This window comes from Panthera onca, chromosome D4 (assembly GCF_046562875.1).
Source record: "Panthera onca isolate mPanOnc1 chromosome D4, mPanOnc1 haplotype 2, whole genome shotgun sequence".
In the NCBI taxonomy this organism is placed as follows: domain Eukaryota; kingdom Metazoa; phylum Chordata; class Mammalia; order Carnivora; family Felidae; genus Panthera; species Panthera onca.
Genome location: NC_138351.1, coordinates 92,911,029 through 92,936,623, shown reverse-complemented (window position 1 = coordinate 92,936,623; position 25,595 = coordinate 92,911,029). Strand labels below are relative to the sequence as shown.

The window sequence follows — 25,595 nt, the reverse complement described above, 5'->3', positions numbered from 1 at the left end:
GGGGAACAAAGACAAGACGGAAATGCAAAAAACACTAAATTTCTTTATAACCTGCAGCCTCCTGAGGCAAGCAGAGTAGAACATTCCTCCAGGAACTCCCTACTGTCTTCATGTTACTGACTTACTAGAGGAAAAACCACCTCAGGGTGACAACAGCCAGGCCTCAGTTATCCTAGGAGTCCTCTTTACCATGTGAAACTCCTTCTGGAGGCTTCCTTTTGCCTTGACCTCCCCCAACTCTGTAGTGTGTAACCAGTCACTCCTCACAACCCTAGGGCAGCTCCTCCCGCCCACGGGCCCCGTCCCTGCGCTTTGATGAAATCACCTTTAAGCACCAAAGACACAAGAATTCTTTCTCGGCTGTCGGCTCCAGACCCCCACCACGCCCAAACCGCATCAAATGCAACAGAATAGAGAGACCCTAAAGGACCCGGCACAGAAGGACAGCTGCCAGCATGAGGCCGACGACAGTGCATGTCGGGGAGAAGAACTTTCCGGTAGGTTTTCAAACACGTGTTCACTAGGCGGTGCTCGGGTGATGGTTATCCACGGAAAGCCACATTAAATTGAGCCCTTCCGTTAAAAGCACACACAGGTCACTTTCGGTAGATGAATGACTCAAGTGTGAGGCAAAAACATTAAGTGTTTGGAAGATAACAAAACAGACTATCTTCATGATTTCAAAGCAGGGGGCGATCTCTTAAATTTGCCTACGCTGAAAGAGTTGAAGTGGCAACATAAAAACCGGAAGAAGGCGTTTTTAACGTGCGTCAGAGAAAAGCAGTAAGAGCAAAAGCATGTGACAGACTGCCAGAAACCCTAGAAGAAAAAGCCCAACAACCCAAAGCCGCAAGGCACCAACCGACCCAGACCAAACCCGGAAAAGTGCTCCCTGGCTGGGCCTCGCCCACCGTCTCAGCACACGGTGTCCTGGGTTTTTACGGGTCACTTAAACTCAAATGTGAACCTGTTTTGGGAGTCTCCGGGCACAAGGCCCTGTGGTAGGAGGTGACCCGGACAAAGGCGGAGAGATCTCAGCCTCTCGGCCCAGGAGCTCACACCGTAATGGGCAAGGCCAGTTGGAAATAGGGGCGGAAGGGCAGATGGAGCCGGAAGGACACAGCGCTAGAAAGGCGGGGCGGGGAGCAGCGGGCCTCAACCGCAGGAGGAAGAGACCAAGAAACCTTGCCGGGGAAGGGGCCCTTACCGGCACCACGAAGGGTGAGCCGACTTTAAATACGAGGCAGGATTAGGGAGAGATGAAAAACCAGAGCCGTGTGTGCTTGGTGGGTAGTGGGAGTCTCTCCAGAAGAGGAAACTGAGGCACGGGGACTCATTCGCCACCAGAGCCGTGGCCGATCCCTTTCCCAGCGGAAGACCCGCTAAGGCCGGCCGTAGCCTTGCAGGGAGACCTCCTGGAGCACCGCCCCCCCCGCCCCGCCCATCAGTTCCGGATTTCTGCGTGATTCTTGGGCACCGCCACGAAGCGCAGCTTCCGGAGGAAAGGTGGCTTCTGCAGCATATGTTCGTCCCACAGGTACTCGGGGGACAGCACCTTGGTGGGCTTGTGGTAGAGCAGGTACCTGTTCAGGTGGCTCTCGTCGTGCCACACCGCCTCGATGCCGTGGGCCCGGTCGACCACCATGGCCCGGTGACAGGCCGACGTGAGCCGCAGAACCTCGGCCACCGACCCCCCGAAAAAGCCTCCCGCGTAGTAAAAGTCGCCCTCGTCCCTGGGGATGTGCGCCTGGGACTGCGGCCGGCGCTCGTAGGTGAAGGCCGCGCGGGCCGCCCCGTAGAAGCCGGGGTGCAGGGTGCCGAAGAGCGGGGACAGGATCTCCACGCCCACGTGGTCGCGGAACCTCATGTCCACGTCCACGCACACCAGATAGTCCACCTCGTGGAGGAAGCGCTGCCGGGAGAAGTTGCTGATCATCTCCATGCGGTGCATGGACACGTCCTGCCAGCGCGAGTAGTTCCGGACCTCCAGGACCACCACCTGCCTCCCTTCCCCGAGGGGCACGCGGGGCACATCCCCCGGCCGGTCGGTGAACACGTAGTAGGTGACCTTGTGTCCCACCATGAAGTGCTTCTCCGCCGTCTGCAGGAACAGCTCCAGGAAGACCACGTATCTAAGACCAACAAGCACCCCAGGAGAGACGGTGGGTGTTAAACACAATCAAACAGCAGCAGAAAAACAGACTTAGGCAAAACCAGCTTATAATACCATGGCCATCCCTTGAGGACATCATGCTAAGTGAAATAAGCCGATTGCAAAAGACAATCTACTTGACGGAGGTGCCCAGAAGAGGCCAGTTCATAGGAACAGACAGCAGAAGGGTGGTTGCCAGAGGCTGGGGGAGGGGGGAACGGGGAGCTAGTGTTCAGTGGGCACAGAATTTCAGGTTTGCATCTGAAGACGGGTGGTGGGGATGGCTGCCCCACAATGTGAGCACTTAACACCACCGAAACGCACGCTCACAAATAGTTAGGATGCTCAATGTTCTGTGCGTTTTACCATGATTAAAAATCAAAAGATATGGGGCGCCTGAGTGGCTCAGTCGGTTGAGCGTCGGACTTCAGCTCAGGTCATGATCTCAGCTCGTGAGTTCGAGCCCCGCGCCGGGCTCTGTGCTGACAGGTCAGAGCCTGGAGCCTGCTTCCGATTCTGTGTCTTCCGATTCTGTGTCTAATATTTTAAATTTTAAGATATTAAAAATTGTTTTAATTGAAAGATAAAAATAAAACCATAGCCAATCTACTAGACTAGCTAAAGACCATGTATCTCAACTGGATAGTAAAAGGAGGCCTTCAGACTGCTTGGGTATTGAGCAGATAGTCTCAACCACAGGTATTTTCTTAGTCCACAAGGCTGGCAAAAGTTCAAATGATAGATAATGTCCAGACGATGGATTTCTCCAACCCACGACCCTCAAATGGTTCCTTGTCCTTAAGAAGAACTAAAAACGAATTCAGGACACTACAGTGGTCCTCCAGACCCTACAAGACCCGCCTCTGATGTGGTCTCCTTCTCCTCTTGTCCACCTTTTTGTCCGGGCAGGCTGGCTACTTGATGTTCCCGACACAGGCCAGGCATGCTCCTCTGGGCCCTCATACTGCCTGTTCCCTGGGGCTGGGGCCCTGTTCCCTGCAGTGCTCGCCCCCTATAATAGCTTTCATTCCTTGACCAATGCCCAGAACTGCATATGCCTCATAGGTCTCCCTGCTAGCATCAACGCAGATGCATGAGGCGGTGGGGAGATGGGGGGGATGCTGCAGGCTATGCCCTTGAACGGGCGTACATTTTACAACGTGGAAATTATAACCCAATAAGAAAGAGCAAATAGATACACAAATAAATATGAAGATACATCCCTCTCCACCCCTTACCCAGCCTTAGGTATTCTTTTAGAGCCCCTATCACCACCTTGACATACTTTGTATTTGTGTTTTACTTCTTCTCCCGTCTTTTCCATCTTTACGTGTTCTTTCCGTCTAGAACGTAGCTCCGTGAAAGTAGGCCTTTGTCTGCTTGGGAAACTACCTTACCCCTATTGTGCACACGTCATAACTGCTCAGTAAAGGTCTTTTTTAACAGATGAGTAAGTGAATACGTCGGTGTGGCTGAGAGTGCGGGAAGGCAGGCACTCTCATGTACCCCTGGGTCAAGTAACCATTTGTATAACCCTTTCGGAGGGCATAGGAGAAAATACACTCAAACTTTAAATGTGTATATTCTTCCTCCGATTCCACTGTCCGGACCCTATGCCGCAGATCTACTCGTATGTGAGTATACGGACCCAGGTATAAAAGTTCGCGGGCGACTCACGCCATCAGATGCTGGTGAGGCAGGTAGAGCAGCCGGAGCTTCCGTGTATTGTGAGTGGGGGCGTGAAACCGGAAAAACGTGCGGAGTGGTTCTTTACAAAAGGAAAGCCGTCTCTCGCCTGAGACTGAGCGGTTCTACTCCTAGATGCTCAATGGAGAAAAGGTAGATTGCGTGTCCGCAAAAGGTCTGTCCAACATAATTCATAGTTACTTATAGTGTCCAAGCCCTGGAAACAGGAGCCCGTCAAGATGGAAAGTGCAGTAGGCAACTGTGGTGCGCCCATCCCACGGAACGCTAAGCAGCGAGAAAGGGCTACCGGTTCACGCAAAATCACGGCTAAATCTCAAAATCACGATTCTCGGGTTCCGGAAGATGGCGGCGTAGGCACAGCGCGTCCTGCCGATCACTTAGATTCCACCTACACCTGCCTAAAGAACCCAGAAAACCGCCAGAGGATTAGCAGAAGGGAGTCTCCGGAGTCAAGCGCAGACGAGAGGCCCACGGAAGAGGGTAGGAAGGGCGGCGAGGCGGTGCGCGCTCCACGGACCGGCGGGAGGGAGCCGGGGCGGAGGGGCGGCTCGCCGGCCAAGCGGAGCCCCCGAGTCTGGCTGGCAAAAGCGGAGGGGCCGGACGGACTGTGTTCCGACAGCAAGCGCGACTTAGCTTCTGGGAGGTCATAAGTGAACAGCTCTGCTCGGAAAGCGGGAAGGCTGGAGGACAAAGGGAGGGAGAGCTGCTGAGCCCCCGGACGGCAGAGCTCAGCTTGGCGGGGAACAAAGGCGCCAGCGCCATCTCCCCCGCCCATCCCCCAGCCAAAATCCCAAAGGGAACCGGTTCCTGCCAGGGAACTTGCTCGCTCCGCGCAAACACCCAACTCGGTGCTTCTGCGGAGCCAAACCTCCGGCAGCGGATCTGACTCCCTCCCGCTGCCACAGGGCTCCTCCTGAAGTGGATCACCTAAGGAGAAGCGAGCTAAGCCTGCCCCTCCAGCCCCCGTGCACCTTGCCTACCCACCCCAGCTAATACACCAGATCCCCAGCAACACAAGCCTGGCAGTGTGCAAGTAGCCCAGACGGGCCACGCCACCCCACAGTGAATCCCGCCCCTAGGAGAGGGGAAGAGAAGGCACACACCAGTCTGACTGTGGCCCCAGCAGTGGGCTGGGGGCAGACATCGGGTCGGACTGCGGCCCCGCCCACTAACTCCAGTTATACACCACAGCACAGGGGAAGTGCACTGCAGGTCCTCACCACGCCAGGGACTCTCCAAAATGACCAAACGGAAGAATTCCCCTCAGAAGAATCTCCAGGAAATAACAACAGCTAATGAACTGATCAAAAAGGATTTAAATGATATAACAGAAAGTGAATTTAGAATAATAGTCATAAAATTAATCGCTGGGCTTGAAAACAGTATACAGGACAGCAGAGAATCTCTTGCCACAAAGATCGAGGGACTAAGGAACAGTCACGAGGAGTTGAAAAACGCTTTAAACGAATTGCAAAACAAAATGGAATCCACGATGGCTCGGCTTGAAGAGGCAGAGGAGAGAATAGGTGAACTAGAAGATAAAGTTATGGAGAAAGAGGAAGCTGAAAGAAAGAGAGATAAAAAAATCCAGGAGTATGAGGGGAAAATTAGAGAACTAAGTGATACACTAAAAAAAAATAATATACGCATAATTGGTATCCCAGAGGAGGAAGAGAGAGGGAAGGGTGCTGAAGGGGTACTTGAACAAATTATAGCTGAGAACTTCCCTGAACTGGGGAAGGAAAAAGGCATTGAAATCCAAGAGGCACAGAGAACTCCCTTCAGACGTAACTTGAATCGATCTTCTGCACGACATATCATAGTGAAACTGGCAAAATACAAGGATAAAGAGAAAATTCTGAAAGCAGCAAGGGATAAACGTGCCCTCACATATAAAGGGAGACCTATAAGACTCGTGACTGATCTCTCCTTTGAAACTTGGCAGGCCAGAAAGGCTTGGCACGATATCTACAGTGTGCTAAACAGAAAAAATATGCAGCCGAGAATCCTTTATCCAGCAAGTCTGTCATTTAGAATAGAAGGAGAGATAAAGGTCTTCCCAAACAAACAAAAACTGAAGGAATTTGTCACCACGAAACCAGCCCTACAAGAGATCCTAAGGGGGATCCTGTGAGACAAAGTACCAGAGACATCACTACAAGCATAAAACATACAGACATCACAATGACTGTAAACCCATATCTTTCTATAATAACACTGAATGTAAATGGATTAAATGCGCCAACTAAAAGACATAGGGTATCAGAATGGATAACAAAATCACGATTCTCAGAAAAGGCAGCACAGGGGCGCCTGGGTGGCGCAGTCGGTTAAGCGTCCGACTTCAGCCAGGTCACGATCTCGCGGTCTGTGAGTTCGAGCCCCGCGTCAGGCTCTGGGCTGATGGCTCGGAGCCCGGAGCCTGTTTCCGATTCTGTGTCTCCCTCTCTCTCTGCCCCTCCCCCGTTCATGCTCTGTCTCTCTCTGTCCCAAAAATAAATAAAAAATGTTGAAAAAAAAAAATTAAAAAAAAAAAAAAAAGAAAAGGCAGCACAAAGCAGGATGTGCTTTAGGGCTCCAGGAGGCAAACATAATCTTAGAGTAGAAAAGAATCAGGACAAGCAACGCCGCAGGAGAGGCTGTAGGGGGAGGGGTTGGCCGGAAAGGGGCACGACGGAACGTTCTGGGGGTGATGGGAACACTGTATACGTAGAAAGAATTTTGGTTACACGACGATATGTATTCGCCAAAACCCAGGGAATTCGTGTATGTACATTTTGCCTGGGAAGAAGAAAAACCATAAACACATCTCAAGCTCCAGTTAATGACATGCACAGAGAAGTATTTAGGGCGAATGTGCTGATGTCCCAGATTTACCTTCACACGTGGCAAAAGCAACTATGAATGGATAGATGGACAGAAGGACGACCAGACGAGTAGATTACTGATCACACAAGTACAATAAAATGTTAATTGTGAAGCTTATGGACTTATGGGAAACCATAAAAACAAATAATATATGCATGATGGGAATCCCAGAGGGAGGAGAGAAAGAGAAATGGGCAGGAAATACATTTACAACAATAATGGCTGAAAACTTCCCAAATGAGAGACCCGGACATCTGGATTCATGAGGCTCAAAGGACCCCAAATAGGTTGAATCTGAAAAGGGCTACGGAGAGATGCGTTATAATTAAGTTGTCAAAAGTCAAAGATAAGGAGGGTGCCTGGGTGGCTCAATGGGAAGAGCATGTGACGCTTGAAACTGTGCAGGCCACGAGACAGAGGGATGATATAGTCAAAATGTTGAAAGAATATGACACCCAGCAAGGCTGATTTCCAGAAATGAAGGAGAGAGAAAGCGTTCCCAAACAAAAGCTAAGGGGGTTCGTCACCAGTAGAGCCACCTTACAAGAAATACTACAGGGCATCACGCTCTTCCAGCAGAAGGAAGAAGATGCTGACTAATATGATAAAAACATTAATATATTGATAAAATCCACTGGTCATGGTAAACATACAGTCAAGGTCAGATGTTGTAATGGCGGTACATAAATCACTTACAACTCTAAGAGTTAAAAAAACAAACATAAAAAATCCAACCATGAATACAGTAATCTGTTTATGTAAACAATATTTAAAAATATGTGAATTGTAGCACCAATCACCTAAAATGTGAGACAGAGAGAGAGAAGTAAAAGTATTGTTTATAGAAGCTATTGAAATTAAGTTGTTATCAGCGTAAAAGAGGTTGTTATAAACAGAAAATATTTTATGTAAGCCTTACTACCCGCAGAGGGAAAATCTGTAGTGGATACACTACCAGGAATAGTAAAGGAGTCAAAGCTACCGGTGAAAAGTCATCCAGCCACAAAAGAAGGCAGCAAGAGAGGAAGCAAGCAACAGAGAGTCCACGGAACAGTCAGAAAACAATGAACAAAATGGCAACAGGAAGTCCTGACCTCTCAAGAATTACTTGAGACCTCTCAAGAATCACCTTTTGTAAAAGGTAAAAGGATTCTCCACTCAAAAGATGTCGAATGGCTACATGGATTAAAAAAAAGTTTTTCAAAGATCCAACAATAGTCTGCCTAAAAGAGACCTACTCTAGCTTTAGAGACCAGACCAAGAATGAAGGAATAGAAAAAGATATTTCAAGCAAACACTGACTGAAAGAAAGACGGGAAGATATATTTATATCACACAAAGTAGGCTTTAAGCTAAAAATGATCAAAGAAGACAAAGAAGGTTATTCTATAATGATAAAGGGGTCAATCCATTAAGAAGATATAACAATTGTAAACATTTATGCACCCAACAACATCAGAGCAGTTAAACACATAAAGCAAATACTAACATAACTAAAAGGAGGGATAAACAGCAATACAATATTGATGGCTGACTTTAATAAGCCACTCTCAAAAATGGATAGGTCACCTAGACAGAGAATCGGTAAGGGAGCAGCATATTTGAACAAGACTATAGACCAAATGGACCTAACAGACAACATAGAACATTCCATCTAATAGTGGCAGAACATATGTTCTTCTCAAGGGCACATGGAACATTTTCTAGGATAGACCATATGTTAGGCCACAAAACAAATCTGAGCAAACTTAAGACTGAAATCATACAAAAGAAAATATTCAAATGGCCAACGGGTACATGAAAAGGTGCTCCACATTACTCATCGTCAGAGAAACACAAATCAAAACCATAATGAGGCATCCCTTCACACCCGTTAGAAGGCTCATCTCAGGAAGACAAGAGACACAAGTGCCCGAGAGCATGCGGAGAAAAGGGCACATTTGTGCACTGTAGGAAGATGGTAGGGAGGCCCCTGCAAAGTTAAAAACAGAATTACCCAGGGGCGCCTGGGTGGCTCGGTTGGTCAAGCGTCCGACTTCGGCTCAGGTCATGATCTCACAGTCCGTGAGTTCGAGCCCCGTGTCGGGCTCTGTGCCGACAGCTCAGAGCCTGGAGCCTGTTTCAGATTCTGTGTCTCCCTCTCTCTCTGCTCCTCCCGTTCATGCTCTGTCTCTCTCTGTCTCAAAAATAAATAAACGTTAAAAAAAATTAAAAAAAAAAAAAACAGAACTACCCTACAATCCAGCAATCCCACTTCTGGAGATGTAGAAAGAGATAGATGATAGAGATGGGGGTAAAGATAGGAAATTAAATCAGTATCTTTTTTAATTTTTTAAAAAATGTTTTATTTCGTTTTTGAGAAAAAGAGCACAAGCTGGGGAGGGGAAGAGAGAACGGGGGACAGAGGATCCGAAGGGGGCTCTGCACTGACAGACCCACAGCAGCAAGCCCAATGTGGGGCTCGAACTCAGAACTGTGAGATCATGACCTGAGCCAAAGTCAAACACTCAACTGACTGAGCCACACAGGCACCCCAATATCCTTTTTTTAAGGTTTTTTTTTAAGAGGGAGAGGAAGAGAGAGAAAGAGAGAGAGAGAGAGAGAGAGAGAGAGAGAGAACCCCAAGCAGGCTCCACACTCACACTCAGCTCAGAGCCTAATGAGGGGCTCCATCCCATGACCCTGGGACACTCACCAATCATTTTAGGTGATTGATGCTCAATGGACTGAGCCACCCAGGTGCCCCTAAATCAGTATCTTGAAGAGATACCTGCCCTCCCACGTTCACTGCAGCAGTATTTACAACAGCCTAGACAGAGAAACAACCCAAGTGTCCACCAACAGATGGCTGGATAAAGAAAGTGTGAGAGATATATATATTACTCAGCAAGGAAGAAAAAGAAAGAAAGAAAGAAAGAAAGAAAGAAAGAAAGAAAGAAAGAAAGAAAAGAAGGAAGGAATCCTGCTATTTGCAACAACACGGTTGACACTCGAAGCCATTATGTAAGTGAAATAAGTCAGAGAGAGACAGATAAGTACTGTATGATCCCACTTATATGTGGAGTCTTTAAATAACAAAAACAAAAACAAAAAACCCCGAATCCATAGAAACAGACAATAAGTGGTTACCAGGGGCAAGAGGTGCAGGACTGGGGAAAGCGGTGAAGGTGGTCGAAAGGTACGGATTTCCAGACATAAGATAAATCAGCTGTGGGAACGGAGCGCACAGCATGGCCACTGCAGCTGACATACCGTATCGCATATTTGAAAGTTGCCGAGAGTAGGTCCTCCTGGGGTGATCGTTTCACGACACATACACACATCAGACGATTATGTTGTACACTTTACATCGAGACGATGTTACATATTGATTATATCCCAATAAAAGCAGGCAAAGTGAGAAGGGGAAAAACAAGAACGTTAGTGGCGGAGTCCGGGTGGTGGGCAGACACACGTTCACTGTGACGTTTTCGCAACTCGGCCGCGCAAGTGAAAAGTTTCGCGATGCAAGGTTGTCTTCAAGGGTGCTGCCTGAGGCAGCTCTCTGGAACGGTCAGCTCAAGCGGGAAATGCAGTGGCTCTGGAGTAAGAGTGGGCAGCCGTTTGAAAGAATGAGGAAGGTCCGCGTGTGCCGACGTGCAAAGGCGCCCGACACGTGCCGGCGAAGGTGCCGGATGTGAAACACGAGCCGGTTTCCAAAGCAAACAAGCTAACCCCAAAGCCGTAAATGCAGCTTGGAGGCTTCGGGTCCGACTCCACCGCATAGTAAGCCTGCTCCGGCTAACTGGGGCGCCAAGCCTCAGTCGGCCTCCCAGGGGAACGCATCGGGGCGGCCGAGCACCTGCTCCCGGGCTTGGGTCACAGGGTTGGTCCCGCTAAGTGGTCAGCAGTGGCTGCCAGGCCTCTGAATGGTTGATACGGTCACTTCTGGAGCAGACGACTCTCAGGTGTGGGGCTGCTATTTTGAGCAGGGGTGTGCCTGGTGGCCCGTGCAAATCCCACCAGGTTCACCTGCCCACAAAGCCACCCACGCCTCCCCCTCCCCCTGTGAGCACCCCATCCTGGCAAAGAGAGACACCTGGTGAGGAGAGCCCCCTATCTGGGGCTTGGCTTCCTGGTTTAGCCTGGGCACGTGTCCTTCTCCGCATGGCTGCCAAGATCTTACCTACCTATTTTTTTCTTTAAGTTTATTTATTTTGAGAGAGAGAGAGCAGGGGAGGGCCAGAGAGAGAGGGAGAGAGAGAATCCCAAGCAGGCTCCACACTATCAGGGCAGAGCCCAGCTCGGAGCTCAGACCCAGGTGCTGTGAGATCATGACCTGAGCCAAAGAGTCAGACACTTAACCGGCTGAGCCACCCAGGCGTCCCAGATCTCACTTACTTTCTGATGGCAAAAACGGTCAGTCCAACGGTGGTGTTTTCGAATTGTGCGTCCAGAATGGCAGAGTCAAAGACCCCGTCCCAGATGACAGGAGCAAACCAGGGGGTCATGACCAGCACATCTGCCCTCCTAGAGGGAACAGGTCACAGTGCGTTAGAGCAGGGCATGGAAAGGTGGGCCAGGGAAGGAAGGACCAAAGGTCCACAGTCCGCGAGCAGCGCAGTTAGACGCAGCCGGGATTCCAGACTCCCATTCCAGTGCTCTCTGCCTCACAAGCTCCGCCCCTGAGCCCTGACCCTGCCATTCCCTCACTGCCCCGCGTGGAGTGTCTCCTGAGCACTGCCGAGTACTGGGTCCCACAGGACACTCCTTCTGGGAGGCCCCCAACCCCATTTCCGAGAAGGAGCTGCATCTCAGTGAGAGCAATAGCCAAGCCCTTTCCCAGCAATAGGGACTTGGCCATAAGAAACATATATTCAGTCTTTGACCCCAGATCCTGACACGGGGCTCCTAAACCCCTTGGAACTTCCTGGGTGATAGGGACACCTTCTGTTTTAATGAGGTGACCCGGGGCGGGCTCCTGGATGGCTCGGGATGGGGACTGGCCACCGGAAAGACCACGCCGTGGTCGGAAGCGTGACACTGCAGCCCCAGCCCCCATCCTCCCGGCAGGTGCGTGTGTGAGGGAGCCTCCACCAGATCCTGACGACGGGGTCCGAGAGGGCACGGAGGCTCCCTGGCCTCCCCACGTCGCCCCCTGGGGACCTGTGCCCCTGGCTGCTCCCGCGCCCTTGGTGATACGCCGAGACTCTAGAGTAGACTGTCTTCTTGGGTTCTGGAGCCACTCTAGAAAGTCATGGAGCCCGAGGAGGGGCCGGTGGGAGCCCTGAGCTACAGCCGGTCCGTCAAAAGCACAGGTGACAACCTAGAACTTGCGGCTGGCACGTGGGGGGCGGGGGGCGGCTGTGGGAGTGAGCCCCCGCCATGGGGGCTGCTGACGGGGGGGAGCGGCGACATCGTTCCCTGTGGGAAACCTACCTGTTTGCTGGGAGTAGGGGGTAACACGAGTTTTCTTCAGGGACAAAGCTAGGCCTCCAGCCCCCTCCCATCTCGAGGGCTTCCCCTCCCCCCAGTGTCGCCCCACAGAACGTTCTCTGTCCCTTCTCCACCCTAGCCCGCACGGACGCCTCTCTCCTCTCCTCCCATCCTGTCTCACGAGTGCCCGTTCACTCGTGGCTTCTCGGGACACGGCTCCAGGACCCACGAGAACAGGCTCACGCCAGCCCGTCCCTCCACATGGGCTGTGTCCAACAGAGATTTGTAATTTAAAATTGTTCTAGTAAGCACACAAAGGTAAAAGTGACCAGGTGAGGGGCGCCTGGGTGGCTCAGTCGGTTGAGCGTCCAACTTCAGCTCAGGTCACGATCTCATGGTTTGTGAGTTCGAGCCCCGCGTCAGGCTCTGTGCTGATGGCTCAGAGCCTGGATCCTGCTTCTGATCCTGTGTCTCCCTCTGCCCCTCCCCCACTCATGCTCTGTCTCAGAAATGAACAAAAAAAAAAGTGACCAGGTAAAGTTACAATTAATCTGGTGTATGTTGTTTAACCCGCAACGTCCAAAACACCATCCTTTCAATGCGTGATCGGTTTTTAAAATGAGAGACTTCGTATTTTTGAGATATTTTAAATGGAGTGCTTCGGACCTGGTGTGTGTGTGTGTGTGTGTGTGTGTGTGTGTGTGTGTGTGTCCTCCCCAGGGACAGCCCTCTCATTCCAGGGAGGTCATGTGTCAGGTTGTCACGGCCTCCGGGTGGCTCTAAGGACTCAAGGAGGCGTGGGTACTGGTGTCAGAAAAGACAGTGAGCACTCGCAGCTCTCCCGGCAGGGAGGTGGCCCGGCCTGGGCTCGGAACCCGACCGCGCCCTCGCCGGTCGCACAGCCTCAGGCAAGTACCTTCACTTCTCTGGGCCTCAGTTTCCCTGCTTGTAAAGCGAGGGCTGACCAGCGTGGCCTCAGGGCGACCTTCCTGTCTGAGGTCAAGGGACCGGCTGCCAGCGCCATCTGGGGCAGAACAGCCAGGCGGTGAGGGCTGAGGAGGCCGGGCGCCTGCACCGGGGGAACCCAGCCCGGACCTGTCCTGCGTCCCCAGGAAGAGATGAGAGAGGGTTCCGTGCCTTCTGTGGACACCCATGCTCCCCAGGCCCGGGAGTTGGAGGCGCCTTCCCTGGCACCCTCGCCCGGGACCAGACCCATTGGCAATCAGCCCAGCCCCCTCTCACGGCAAGAGAAGGAAAAGAAAAGGCTAGGACAGGTGGCAGTGAGGGCGAGGAGAACTCGAGGCGGGCCGGTGGCCACGGCAGGGATGTGCTAACTTACGCAGGCTGCAGGAGCTGGGCCTTGGGGTAAACCATCCTGCAGAGAAGACACGCGTCAGGGAGGAGGACGGTCGCATCCAGAAGCATCTCGGAGCCAGGCAGTCTACGCCCACAGCCGCAAGGTGCCGTCCTCCCCGTCTAGATGGCCAGCTGTGCCAGGAGCACCACAGGACTGCCAGCCTGCCCGCCCGCCCTCCTGCCCTCCTGCCTTCCTTCCTTCCTCCTTCCTTCTTTCCTCTCTCCTGCTCCCCCTCCTTCCCTCCTTCCTTCCTCTTGTCCACTAGTCACCTGTCCACTCACTAGACAGACAGCGGTCAAGCGTGCCCACCCAGCCCTGGGGACGCCACATGCTTCCCAGTGATAAACCGATGAGGCTAAAAGCCAAGCAGAGGAAAGGGGGTCACCCCTCAAGGTCTCTGGTAACTGCCAAGGCTCTAGACTCCCCACATCTCCTCCCTCTCTCTCCCTCCCTCTCTCTCTCTCTCTCCCTGTGTTGTAAGTCCTAACGTGGGTCTACCTCACAACTACGAAGGCCCACCCCCACCCCATCCAGCCCCCATGCCGCGCCCACCTCCATGCCCTCCCCGGGCCACATCATCCTCAGGTGTTAGCTGAGCTGAGGGCTGAGAAGCCGGGGCCGGGCGTGCCACGGGCATGACACTGAGCAGCCCCACGGCCGGAGGTCAAGTGGAAACCCCCCGTGACTCCCATCATCTAACGTCTCCTCCTGTTCTCCTGTGCCCCCATCACCCTCCTCTCCCCCATCACCCTCCTCTCCCCCGGGAATCAGGCCTTGGACTGGGTGGGGGTGAGGAAGGGGATGGGGAGGCACATGTTGACTTGCTCGGAAAGAGGCACAGAAACACCCGAAGAGGTGGTCCCCATACCTGGGGACTTCAGGGACTCTGCAGGTGTCCGGAGGGCAGTCCCTTTCACTGAGGGAGGGAAACAGAGAGCACTCAGCCCAGGGTCGGGTCCTGGGGGAAGCGCTCCCGTGCCGGCGGGCAGGTCTCCTCCAGGGCCGGCCACGTCACGGCCCCTGAGGAGAAAGTGCCCGTGTGATGCCGAGCCTGGGCCGGGGGAGCGGAGCAGGGGTCTGAAGCAGGGCCGAGAAACCCTGGACACGCTGACCGTGTCTGGGAGCATGGTGCACGGCTTCACCCGCAGGGCGTGACCGCGGCCTCGGGAGAAACTGCCCCCCCCAACACACACACACACCTGGGAAGGAGGAGCAGAGACCAGGAGGCAGGAGCCGTGGCTGCCCCTGTGGGTCCTGGAATCCCCAGGAGAGCTCTGGCAAGGCCCCCCTCACCCTGTCAGCCCCGGGAGCCCCGCCCCCCGCCCCTCACCTGCACTGCTTTGTCTCCAGCAGCATCCCCTGCGGGACCACACGGAGGCCATCCTGGCTGAGGGAGGAAAGGTTCCATCGACTCACTTCGTGAAAAGTAGCGATTGCCAACAAAGAGCCGTGCCCTCGAGAGGGGGGCGCCCCAGGCCAGGATTAGGTGTGCATCCCCCCTCCCCACCGACCCCTGGGGACCCCCGCCAGGCCTGGGGGTGCGGGGAGGGGAGACAGGCTCCTGGATGGAGTTCAGTGGGGCCGACGAAGGCCAGTGTTTGTGAGGGAGGAGGAAGGAGCGGAAGTCACTACCTCGATGGCAGGCTCTCCTGTTGGCCCTGCAGGGGACGGCCCTCCGTGCTGCTGGAGAGAAAAGTGACACCAGCTGAGCCCACCATCCACCTGGCCATCCGACCAGCATGTGTGGGCCCCCCAAGCTGGACGGAGAGAGAACTGGGGTCGGGCCACGCCCTGGGGGCTCGTGACGCGTCCCGGTTGGGAGCTGTCACCTTATCTGTTCACAGGTCGCCAGAGAGGCCAGCTCTGGAAGGAATGGGCTCTGAGAGGACACTGAGCCTCGACCTGTCTGGGCCCTGACGGGGTCAGAGGGCCCCCACCCCCGCTCGGCCCCGTCGAAGCGGCTGAAGGGACCCCGGAACCCATGCCAGGCGCTATCCCTCCCAGAATCCCGGCCTTGCCGCACAGCCCGCTGGGCAGTGCGTGAACTCTGTAAACGTGTTCTCTCCAGCGCAAGCTAGAACTTTCTCTGCCTTGTCCTTTGTCAAGGTTTGAGAAAACACGGTGGAGGGAGGGACTCGGGAGTCACACTGGGAACCGAGGGTCTCCGGTTAGAAGTACCTCCAATTCAGTACATATGTATATTTCTATTTCTGCTCTAGATCTTTCCAGAAGGAACCGCCCTGAATCCAAAGACGCCGCCATTACCTTCGAGACTCTTCTATCTGCCTCCATCCGGGAATCAGCCTGAAGACATTGCTGGGGGACAAACAAGAGTGTGAAACTGAGTCTTCGCCGGGCGGGAGGACCGACAGGATGGGGGTTCGAGGCTGAGACTTTAACACACACATTCTCACCCTTTTGGCCTCTGGCTCCTGAGAAAATGGACGTGGGGCCCGACCAGAGCCCTTCTGGCCCCATCCCCACTCCTGCTGGTCATCTGGACCATTGTGACGCAATCCCATCACCACAGTAACCAACAGCAGGGCCGAGGACCGCGGCATCCCGTTCACCTGAGGAGTCGTTTCTAGATGCAATTCCAGGCCCCTGCACAGTGCTGAGCACTTCGGAGGCGTGTGTATGTAGAAAGCTCTCTTTCTAACAAGCGCCCCAGGTGACCTGCGGACACTCTCAAGTCTGGAGTCATGCCTCCTTTCTGTGTTCCTTTCTGCTTATTTCTCTCTCTCTCTCTTTTATTTTTCTTTAGAGATAGAGAGAGTGCATGAGTCGGGGGGGGGGGGGAGAGACAGAGAGAGACACAGAGAGAGAGAATCCCAAGCAGGATCCACGCTCAGTGTGGAGCCTGATCCCACAACCCCCGCCCGGCTCATGACCTGAGCTAAAACGAAGAGTCAGACACTCAATCCACTGAGCCACCCAGGCGCCCCCCCTCTTCTATTTTCTTTTTTGTTTTGTTTTGTTTTGTTTTGTGAGAGAGAGAGAGAGAGACCGATGTCAGCCTGCATCCAAATCACCTAGGGGGCCTGTTAAAACACAGAAGGGAGCCGGGGGCGCCTGGGTGGCTCAGTCGCTTAAGCACCGACTCTTGATTTCTACTCAGGTCATGATCTCACGATTCACGAGTTCGAGCCCCACGGTGGGCTCTGTGCTGACAGTGTGGAGCCTGCTTGAGATTCTCTCTCTCCTTTGCTGCCCCTCCTCTCTCTCTCAAAATAAATAAATATTTTAGAAGGAAGCTTAATGTAATAATCAGGTGAATCTTTTGGGTACTAAACATTTACCAGTCTAAAAAAATTAAAAAGGAATCCAAGGTGTGTCGAAATGAGGGAGAAAAGAAGAAAAAACAAGATCTAAACACGGGATAATGCAGAGGAAGGAGGCGCTGGATGAATAACCCAAAAGAACCATGGCATCTCGATGGAGAAAAGAGGCCAGACCCCAGACCCCAGACCCCAGACCCCTTGGGCTGCCACCCTGGGAACCTTGCTGTAACACACGTCGTGAACTTCAGTGAGTCCGAGCGGGGTGAGGGGCTTCAGAACTGGGACCCAGCGGGGAGCGGCAGGGCACGGGGACAGGTGTCTCCAAAAAGCTGAAGGCATGACACCGAAGGGGCCACACGCTCTCAGCGCTCCCTGGGGTCCTTACGCTACAAGGAAGAATATTCTCGTGCAGTTCGAGGGCACATTCTGAGAATCAGACATCGGGACAGGCCGCTCGCAGAGGACGGAGTTCTGCTGCCGTATAAAGTTCAGGTGGGGCCTTGATCACCTGCCGGACAGGCTGTGGAGCCAGCTCAGCCCCCTGACCCGCAGCAGGACACAGGCAAGCTCTGAAGTGGACACCAGGCCCCGGGAGGACAGCACAGCAATTCAGGAGGTCCCTGTGCTGGTCTACAACCCCCACGCGGTGGGGAGGGGCCACCTGGACGAGTACAACTGCCCCCACCAGCACTGTTCCATCGGTCGCTTTCCATTGTCGCTGACACCAGACTGGCCCTTCAAAGCCCTGGCCAGTGTCTACCTCTGGCAGATCAAGGGGTGTCTTCGTCCTGGGAGATCCGGGAAAGCCTGTCCCCACTCTCATGGCAGCCTATCACCTGTGTATTCCCCCTACCAGATCGGACACTGCTCAAGACAAGGAGCTGTCCCATTGACAGTGACATCCTGGCGCACACACGCACACACACCAACACCAGGCTCAGTAAACGCCTCTCCAGGGGAATGTGTTGACGTGTCCGACAGAGTGAGGGCGCCGTTTTCCAGAGCACGCGCTGGCTGGACCCGCAGCCCTGAGATGAGATGCTGGCCCCAGGTCGACTCGCCCTCAGGGGCCCGGGAAGTGGGTTTGGAAGGGTTTGCGTCCTGGCCTTGCCACTTCCTACCTTATAACCCGCGTCTCACCTTAACCTCTGGAGCCTCACCTTCCTCGGGTGTGAAACGGGGACAATAATGCAGATCTGACAGGTTGTTGAGAGAATGTACGAGAATGTCCATCAAGCATTTTGCTCGGTGCCCAGCACAGGACACACATCCAGTAAGTGTGAACTCCTAACAGATTATTTACGGAAGTCATCAGTGAAAACGCGCACAGCTCTCAAGGTTAACCGCTACGTGAAAATGCCTTCCTGTGGTCTCGACTGCACATGTGAACATTCAGTTTCCACCTCAAAGTTGAGGCTACAGGCAGTTTCACCAGTGCACTGAAAAGGATCCACTAGATTCTTTTTTTTTAAGGGAAGGCAATTTTACTAAGTCGGTTTGGAAACATAAACTTTACTGTTTGTTTTAAACAAATGAAAGGCAGTAAAAAAAAAAAAAAAAAGGGGGGGGTTATCTGTTTTCAGTAAATGCATTTAAAGCACGGTGTGAGCTCTACGTAACCGGTGTTTCTAACAGGCTGTAAAACACTGCCTTCGGAAGCCCTCTGCCCCCCACCTCTCCCCAGGGAACCTATAAATGCCGACAACTCATCAGGGAGCAGAGCCGAGCGCTGGCTGGGAGTCTGCGTCCCTGCCAAGTGGTCACCTGACGCAGAAAACACCACCGCGTTCCCTCGGTTTCCTTATCTGCAAAATGACAGCGACCGTGTGTAACACCTTCTCCGGGACCACGGCTGTGGGCCAAAACCCTGACCGGTTTCATGAATTAAAGTCAAATGAGCTATACTAAACCCCAGCCCACCACAGGGACCCCAGGGACGTCCCCAGACTCTCACCTGTAGAAGCCCAGACACGCAGCCAAGAGCAGGATCCCGCACAGCCAGGAGCTGGCACTCCTTCCCCAGAAGCCTGCGGAGAGGAAGCCTGGGTTATTCCGGGGCCAGTTCACCCGAATCACCTTGTTGGGGCCCACACTGGGCACTGGGCACTGGGCACTGGGCAGGGAGGGGCTTCTGTGGGCTCCAGCTGAAAGCCCTCTCCCTCTTGTGTGCCCTCAGGGAAGGAGGGTTACACCTCTCCTGGAGGCATGACCCACTGAGCCTTGCCCTGCAGCCCCTGGGCACCCGCCCTGGTGCCCCTCCTTGTTGACAAGCCCCCGGGGGCGCGGGTCCACTCTTCACACTTCAGAGGCTGGGGCGCACCGCAGCCATTACCCCACAGGCAGAGCGTGAAGGACAGGGCCCAGGAGGGCTGTGACAGACGACGGTGCACCAACCCTCTCACCGAGGGGACCCCGCACCCCACGGGCACCTCGCAGCACAGCTACATACAATAATACATCATGGTGGGAGAGCCCATACAGGGGTGTGGCACCCCGGGAAAGGGGCACGTTGGAAGGAAGCCATACCGCGTGCATCAGTTAAATCTTAGCTGAAGGTGGTGGGTACAGCAGGACCCACCACTGATAAAGAGCCTCCTCCCCCAAGCCACCCACCGCTGGGTTTTACGACGCCCAAGCCCGATGTCCCAGCGGCGAGAACCTCATTGATCACAAATGTGTTGGGGGGTCCCAAGTGCTGGACTGAGAAAACCACCAAACAAACAAAACATGCACATGTACACCTGGGTGCAGCCCAGACACTGTTACCAAAGAGTTTCACTGGGTCTAAGAGGGATACGTCCGTTTCCTCTGGGTGTGAAAATGTGAAAAGCCACATGTATCCAAATGTGCAATCCCAGAGGTGTGTGCAAAAATAAAGAGTAGCTTTTTTGGCCTCGGATTAGGCAAAGTTGTTTGTTTTGTTTTTTTTAATGTTTATTTATTTATTCTAAGAGGGGGGAGCACGAGTAGGGGAGGGCAGACAGAGAGGGAGACAGAATCCCAAGTGGGCTCCAGGCTCTGAGCTGTCAGCCCAGAGCCTGACGTGGGGGCTGGAACTCACAAGCTGTGAGATCATGACCTGAGCTGAAGTCGATGCTTAACCGACTGAGCCACCCAGGTGCCCCTAAAGGCACAGTTTAAATATGTGTAGTTATAGGTCAATTATCCTGGAACTGGTTTAAAAAAAAAAAAAAAAAAAAAAAAAGCAAGGCACAGTGAGATACCATTTCCCACCACCAGAGGGCGATAACACACCGCGTCTGCCGGCTGCTCTCAAGGCAGGGGGTGTGGGGAGCAGGCAGGTAGGGACATCACCTGAGAAGGTGAAAATTGGTTCTTGGGGATGCAAAAAAAAAAAAAAAAGACAAAAAACCCCACCACCTTAGACATTAATTATTTGTGGCCTTCCAAAGCTTAACTTTACCCGCCAAAATCTTACTCCTTAGTATTTTTCTCTTTAGGGACATTTTTTTGTTTTTAAAGTAGGTCCTATGCCACATGTGGGGCTTGAACTCAAGACCCCGCGATCAAGAGTCACGTGCTCTGCTGACCCAGCCAGCCAGGTGCCCCCTCTCTTTGGAGGCAATTTAAATTCAATTTTATTTCCCTCCTTATACTGCTATAACTGGGGAGGGGTGAGGTTCAGAAACACCACTGTAGGGGGTGGGAAGGGGAGGGAGTCCATGGGAAGGGACATCTGGCAGTGTTTACCCAGAGTCAGACTCACTCAGCATGTGATCGGGCAAACCCACTTCCGGGGATCTCTACCACAGAGACACCTGCCCACGCGTAAAATGACTGTTATTCACGAAGGCTTTGTCTGTAACAGCAGGAGCCTGGAAAGGACTCCAGTGTCCATGGCTAGGGACTGAAGTCCACTTCTGCGTGACCAACAAAGGGCATGCTGTGCAGCTCTGAGAGAGAGTAGGGGCACGCTTAGCACAGGTTTAAAGCAAGGTACGGAACAGCGAAGACAATACTCTACCTTTTGTATGTTGTTCACGCTTCCCTAAAAAACCTAAAAGGCTGCGCGGGGAATGACTAAAAACGGTTACATACAGGGAGCAGGAGGCTGGCAGAGGGGCCGGCAAAGGTCAGGCACCAGTCACACTTCTCCATCACGTCGAGGGATCGTTTTTAGCTTTGAGCCATGCAAGGCTACTGCCCGCTCCAAATAATAAAATTAGATAAACCCATAAATAAACCAGAATAAGACAGAGATGCTGCATTTTCAGTCTTGGAGAGGGTCAGGCCCTTTCTAAGTCTGGCCACAGATTTCTTCTTAATAGCCCTAAATGAAGACAAATAAATATGACCCGGTGAAAATAAAATTTTCACGCACAGTTGAAAAGACAACCATAAACGCAATCAAAGAAACATTTTTTTTTTAAAGTTTGGAACTCATAAACCCCCAAGCCCTTTGATAATAGCTCCTAGGATCTAATAAATAAGAACAACTACTGAATGGGTTTTTTTTTTTTAATTTTTTATCTTTAATCTCTAAACCCAATGTGGGACTCAAATTTACAACCCCCAGATCAAGAGTCGCACGCTCCACGGACTGGACCAAGCCAGCCAGGCGCCCATGAACTGTTTTTTCTTTGGTTTGTTTTAATGTTTATTTATTTTGAGAGAGAGAGAGAGGGGGAAGGAGGGGGGGGAGGGAGGGGGGGAGAGAGAGAGAGAGAGAGAGAGAGAGAGAAGGATGGAGGGAGGGAGAGAGAACCCCAAGCAAGCTCTGTGATGTCAGCACAGAGCCCGGAGTGGGGGTCAATCCACGAACGAACATGAGATCATGACCTGAGAGCTCCACCAACCGAGCCAGCCAGGCGCCCTGCCCACCAAGGGCAAAGGGTCTTGGGTGACAACTCAGGCCGCAGGCATTCGACCTCGCTACGGTGACCGCCGCGCAAGAAAGATTGAACTGAAGAGGCCAGATGTGCCCCATCAGGTGCGCCACGGGGCAGTGGCTGGGCTGACCCAGGGGAGCTGGGAGACCCCGCCCCAATCAGAGCAGGGCTTGGGTGAGAGGGATCCTGCACAGCACGGGGAACATATGGTGTGCGTGCGTCATGCATGTTCTCCCTGGACACTCCCTTCCTGGGGCCCTCCCAGTGCTCCCCTGCCCTGGAGAGATTGAATCATCCTGTCTCCGTACCCTCCGTCCCTCCTCCCCTTCTCTCCTCCCCCTCCCCAACCAGCCTTCACCCCAGCCACCCACCGGGACCCCTGCAGCCCTAACCCCGCACCCTCTCCTCCGCCCTCAGTCCACTTGCCCCAGCAGCGTGGCTGAACTCTGCTCCCTCTGGTCTGTCTGCTGGTGACACCCGCCCAGCCACCTCTGTACCTCCTCCTGGGGGGAGGGGGGGCCACAGACACTGGAGGCTCCAGGCGTGGTCCCAGCCTTTCTTCTGCCCCCACCGTGCACCATGGGAGCACGAACTATGACATCTACCCTGCCATCCCCTCCGGTCATTCTCCAGCCTTTACCTTCTGTCGGCCCCTGGACCTGGGGACCTAAGCACTCGTGGACCCTCCCCACTGAAGGCACACCAGCCCTTTCACAGCCAAACAGGACCCTGGGTCCCCGTCACCCAGGCCCCCCGCGGGGCACACTTCCCACGTCACGGCCAGGCACCGGAGCGCACGGACAGATCAGAGGCGTCTTCCCACCCCAACTCGACGCACCAGCACACGTGTCAGTCACACCTTCAGAGTGTGGTCCTGGGTGCGGCTGCTGGGGCAGAAAGCTCGGCAGTTCCTCAAAATGTACACAGAACTGCCGCGTGGTCCGGCAATCCCACTGCTGGGTCTGCACATGCTCATGGCAGCAGTGGTCCCGGAAAGTGGGAGTAACTCGTGTCCAACAACGAATGAAGGAATAAGGGAAGTGCGGTCTGTCCACACCGTGGAATACCACTCAGCTCGTGCCTCCGCGGCCATGGGATTCCGCTGGCCCCAGGAGCTGTCCTTCCCACCAGCCACCACCCACACGGGGTCTCTGCCCTGGGCATGGAGAGCAGACACACTTTAGAACCAGGGCACAAGTCAAGAGTGGACGCCCAGGGCACCCCTCCCAGCTAGCTGGGGACGGGGTTTCTTGAGGGAGCCCTGCTCCCAGTCTGGCTGCCTCTTATCAACAAAAGAAGGTTGACGACCACACTGTTGTCTCTGCCTTCCTCTTCTGGAAAAACATGTGCCCTCCTGCCCAGGCTGAGCCCTGTCTCCCTAAGGGGCTGAAGAAGCCCCTTCCCACTCTGTCTCCTCCCAGGTGCCCCCAGGGCGCCCCCCCCCCGCATCCCCCCACCCCAGCCAGGCCCCGTCCCAGGAGGCAGGACGGAATGGAGGGAGGAATCTAGGGCTGTGTCCTGATCTCCCTGGACCTTCCCAGCGTCTCTCCAGGGCCTCTTCCTCCTGCTCTCAGGGGAGATGGCTGAGCAGAGACCCGGGGGCCTTCCTAGAGGCCTCCGGGTCACCTACCTTTATCCTCTGGTCAGAGAAGGGGAGACCGCAGGGCCTGCGGTTCGACCCCAGCTGTGGAGGGTACCTAGGAGATCTGGACCCACACAGCCCATTTTCACGTCCCAGCTTTGGGCACATGCTTTGGACTGCCGTTCTGGAACTTTCACTGAGGCCACACTGTGTGCCAGGCTCTTGCAAAGGGCCACAGATGAGAAGGTGAATAAACAATGCCAGGTCCCGGGCATTAGGAAATGTGCACAAACCAGGATCACGTCCTCTCCATCCTGGTCACCGAGGACAGGCAGCAGGGCACAGGGTGGCCCCGGCGGGAGCTCTGAGCTGGCGGGCCTGCTGTGTGGTTTGCGTCAAAGCCCCCGTGTCGGGGGGGAGGCGGGGGGGGGGGTGTCCGACGGCTCCCAATGCCCAGAGCTCTGCCTGCCCACGGGGCTAGGGTTTCTCCACCTACACTCAGCCAAGGGGGCTGGGCCAGGGGCTGCAGTCCTGCTAACAAGCAAGAACCTGAGTTGCTGTGTTGAATTGTTTCCCGGCAGCTGCAGAGATGGCGGGAAGAGAGGGCCGAGGGCCAGACAGAAGCTTCCTTCTCTCGGCCAGACATGCAGAGACCACCCTGTGGGCAAATATGCAGCAGACCCCAGCACCCTGGCCGGGCTTGGGGTGGGGGCTGGGCCAGGAAGGGGCCTTCCTCCTGGCTCTCCAGGCCCCTCCCCTCTCCCTTCTCTCCTTTCCTGTCCTTAAACCCCAGCCTCGTAGTATGACCTTGGGCCAGCTACAGGCAGCATTAGTGATATCAGGGACCCAGCCTGCACCCACAGGAGGTGGCCCTCCCCTCAGCCTATTTCCTCTGTCCCTCCTTTTCTCTGTCTCCTTTGTCCTGGTCCCCCAGCAGGTGAGCCGGCTCCCCTACCCCAAGCACTGGCTATGTCTGAGCTCTGAGCTCCTGAGAGTCTCCTACAGGCTTCACGGCAGGAGGAAATTCCCTCATCGACCGCCTGCTCCAGCCTCTGGGGCCTGGACTAGTAGAGAAAGGAGAGAGCCCAGGAGAGGGCACAGGGACAGGAGGGCTGGGCAGGGAGCTTTTCATGGCAAATCAAGATATCTCCCCCAAGTCTGCCCTCCACACTAAGTGCTCTGGCCACATTCTGCTGCACTTTCCTGGGCGCCAGCATCATCCCTGCCCAAGACTACCCCCACGCCCGCACACATAAGCAAATGCAGCTCCCAGACCCTCCCTGCCCCCACGGCACCCAGCCGCCCCCCCTCCCCGCCGCCGGCCCTCAGCCCGACCCGACCTCTGGCTCCAGGTGGCCGGAAGCCCAGCAGAGATGGGCAGGGCCCCATGTGGGTAACCACTGCCCCATCCCGGAGCCCTTGTTCCTCTCCACTCACCTCTGGGGTCCATGGCTCCTCTGAGGACCCAAGGCCAGGTGGGTAGGAGGTGGAGGGCGCCCTGGCAGCACTGCAAGCACAGCTCAGAACTCAGGCTCAGAGCCAGACCAACCCGGGTAACAAAGTCCGGCTCCTGCCTGGGCCCAACCCCACCTGTCCCTTCTGGGTGGGAGGAACCTGGCAGGGGTGGCCAGCTTCGGTCAGTCCCATGACAAAAACCAGACTTTTCAGCCAGGTGCCCGTGGCCAATTCTCCCAACCTCACCACCGCAGAGGGGCCCAGCTGGCAGTTTCCCTTGATCTCGGGGCCAAGCCCGCCTGCATTACGGCCTCCAAGCCCTGGGAGATCTGGCCCCTGCTCACGTCTCTAGCTCCCACTCCCCCGGCCCTCCCCGAGCTCTCGAGCTCTCGGCCTCTCCTCACCCGTGTCCCATCGTGGGGAGCTGCCCTGCTCCTGGCGCATCGCCGGCCCGAGTTCCACGCAGCCCCGGGGGCTCGGACACTTTCTGGGCCTTACTGTTTTCTCCAGAGGAAAGGCTGCAGAGGTTTCAGACACGCTGGGATAAAGATGGGCTTCGGTGAAAGCCTCCGAGAGGGTGTCACCGGCGTGCAGCGACACCAGGGACACCACTCAGGGATTGAACGCAGCACGCTGCAGAGCGGGGAACAGGCAGAGCACCGCCGTCTCCGTGGCCCCGTCCTCCCGCTCCCGCTCTCCGTGCGGGCTCCCACCCGGCCCAGGGGGAGGGACGAAGGAAGCAGGCAGGGCAGGGTGGAGACACCGCGCCACCACTCCCCACCGCCCGGGCCCCACAGCTCGGCGCCAGCCACCCGGTCGGAAGGGAGGCCCTTGCCTCGAATCGTCCCCAAGGCATGCCCCGGCCTGCATCCGGCCGAGGGCAGGGTTGCAGAGCTGGGCCCACGGGGGCCCCTTGTCAGGGTCACGC

The 25,595-nt window shown here is 54.6% G+C and overlaps 1 protein-coding gene across 6 annotated transcripts; it reads right to left on the bottom strand.

The window, feature by feature from the left end:
- Nucleotides 1-30: 30 nt before the first annotated feature.
- On the bottom strand, nt 31-25,395 carry LOC132663876 (histo-blood group ABO system transferase 2-like). 6 transcript variants are annotated; one of them, XM_078436254.2, is made up of 9 exons: nt 25,072-25,394; nt 18,735-18,807; nt 15,765-15,815; nt 15,132-15,182; nt 14,830-14,886; nt 14,368-14,415; nt 13,482-13,517; nt 11,108-11,236; nt 31-2,132 (listed from the first exon to the last, which is right to left on the bottom strand). In XM_078436254.2, exons 1-9 carry the CDS (start codon nt 25,109-25,111, stop codon nt 1,445-1,447), a joined length of 1,173 nt encoding a protein of 390 aa, XP_078292380.1. In that variant the 5' UTR covers nt 25,112-25,394; the 3' UTR covers nt 31-1,444. The 6 variants fall into 6 exon arrangements, with proteins under 6 accessions (XP_078292380.1, XP_078292381.1, XP_078292384.1 ...); XM_078436255.2 differs by having other exon boundaries at nt 15,132-15,179; XM_078436258.2 differs by lacking the exon at nt 25,072-25,394 and adding an exon at nt 24,650-24,981.
- Nucleotides 25,396-25,595: the final 200 nt, after the last annotated feature.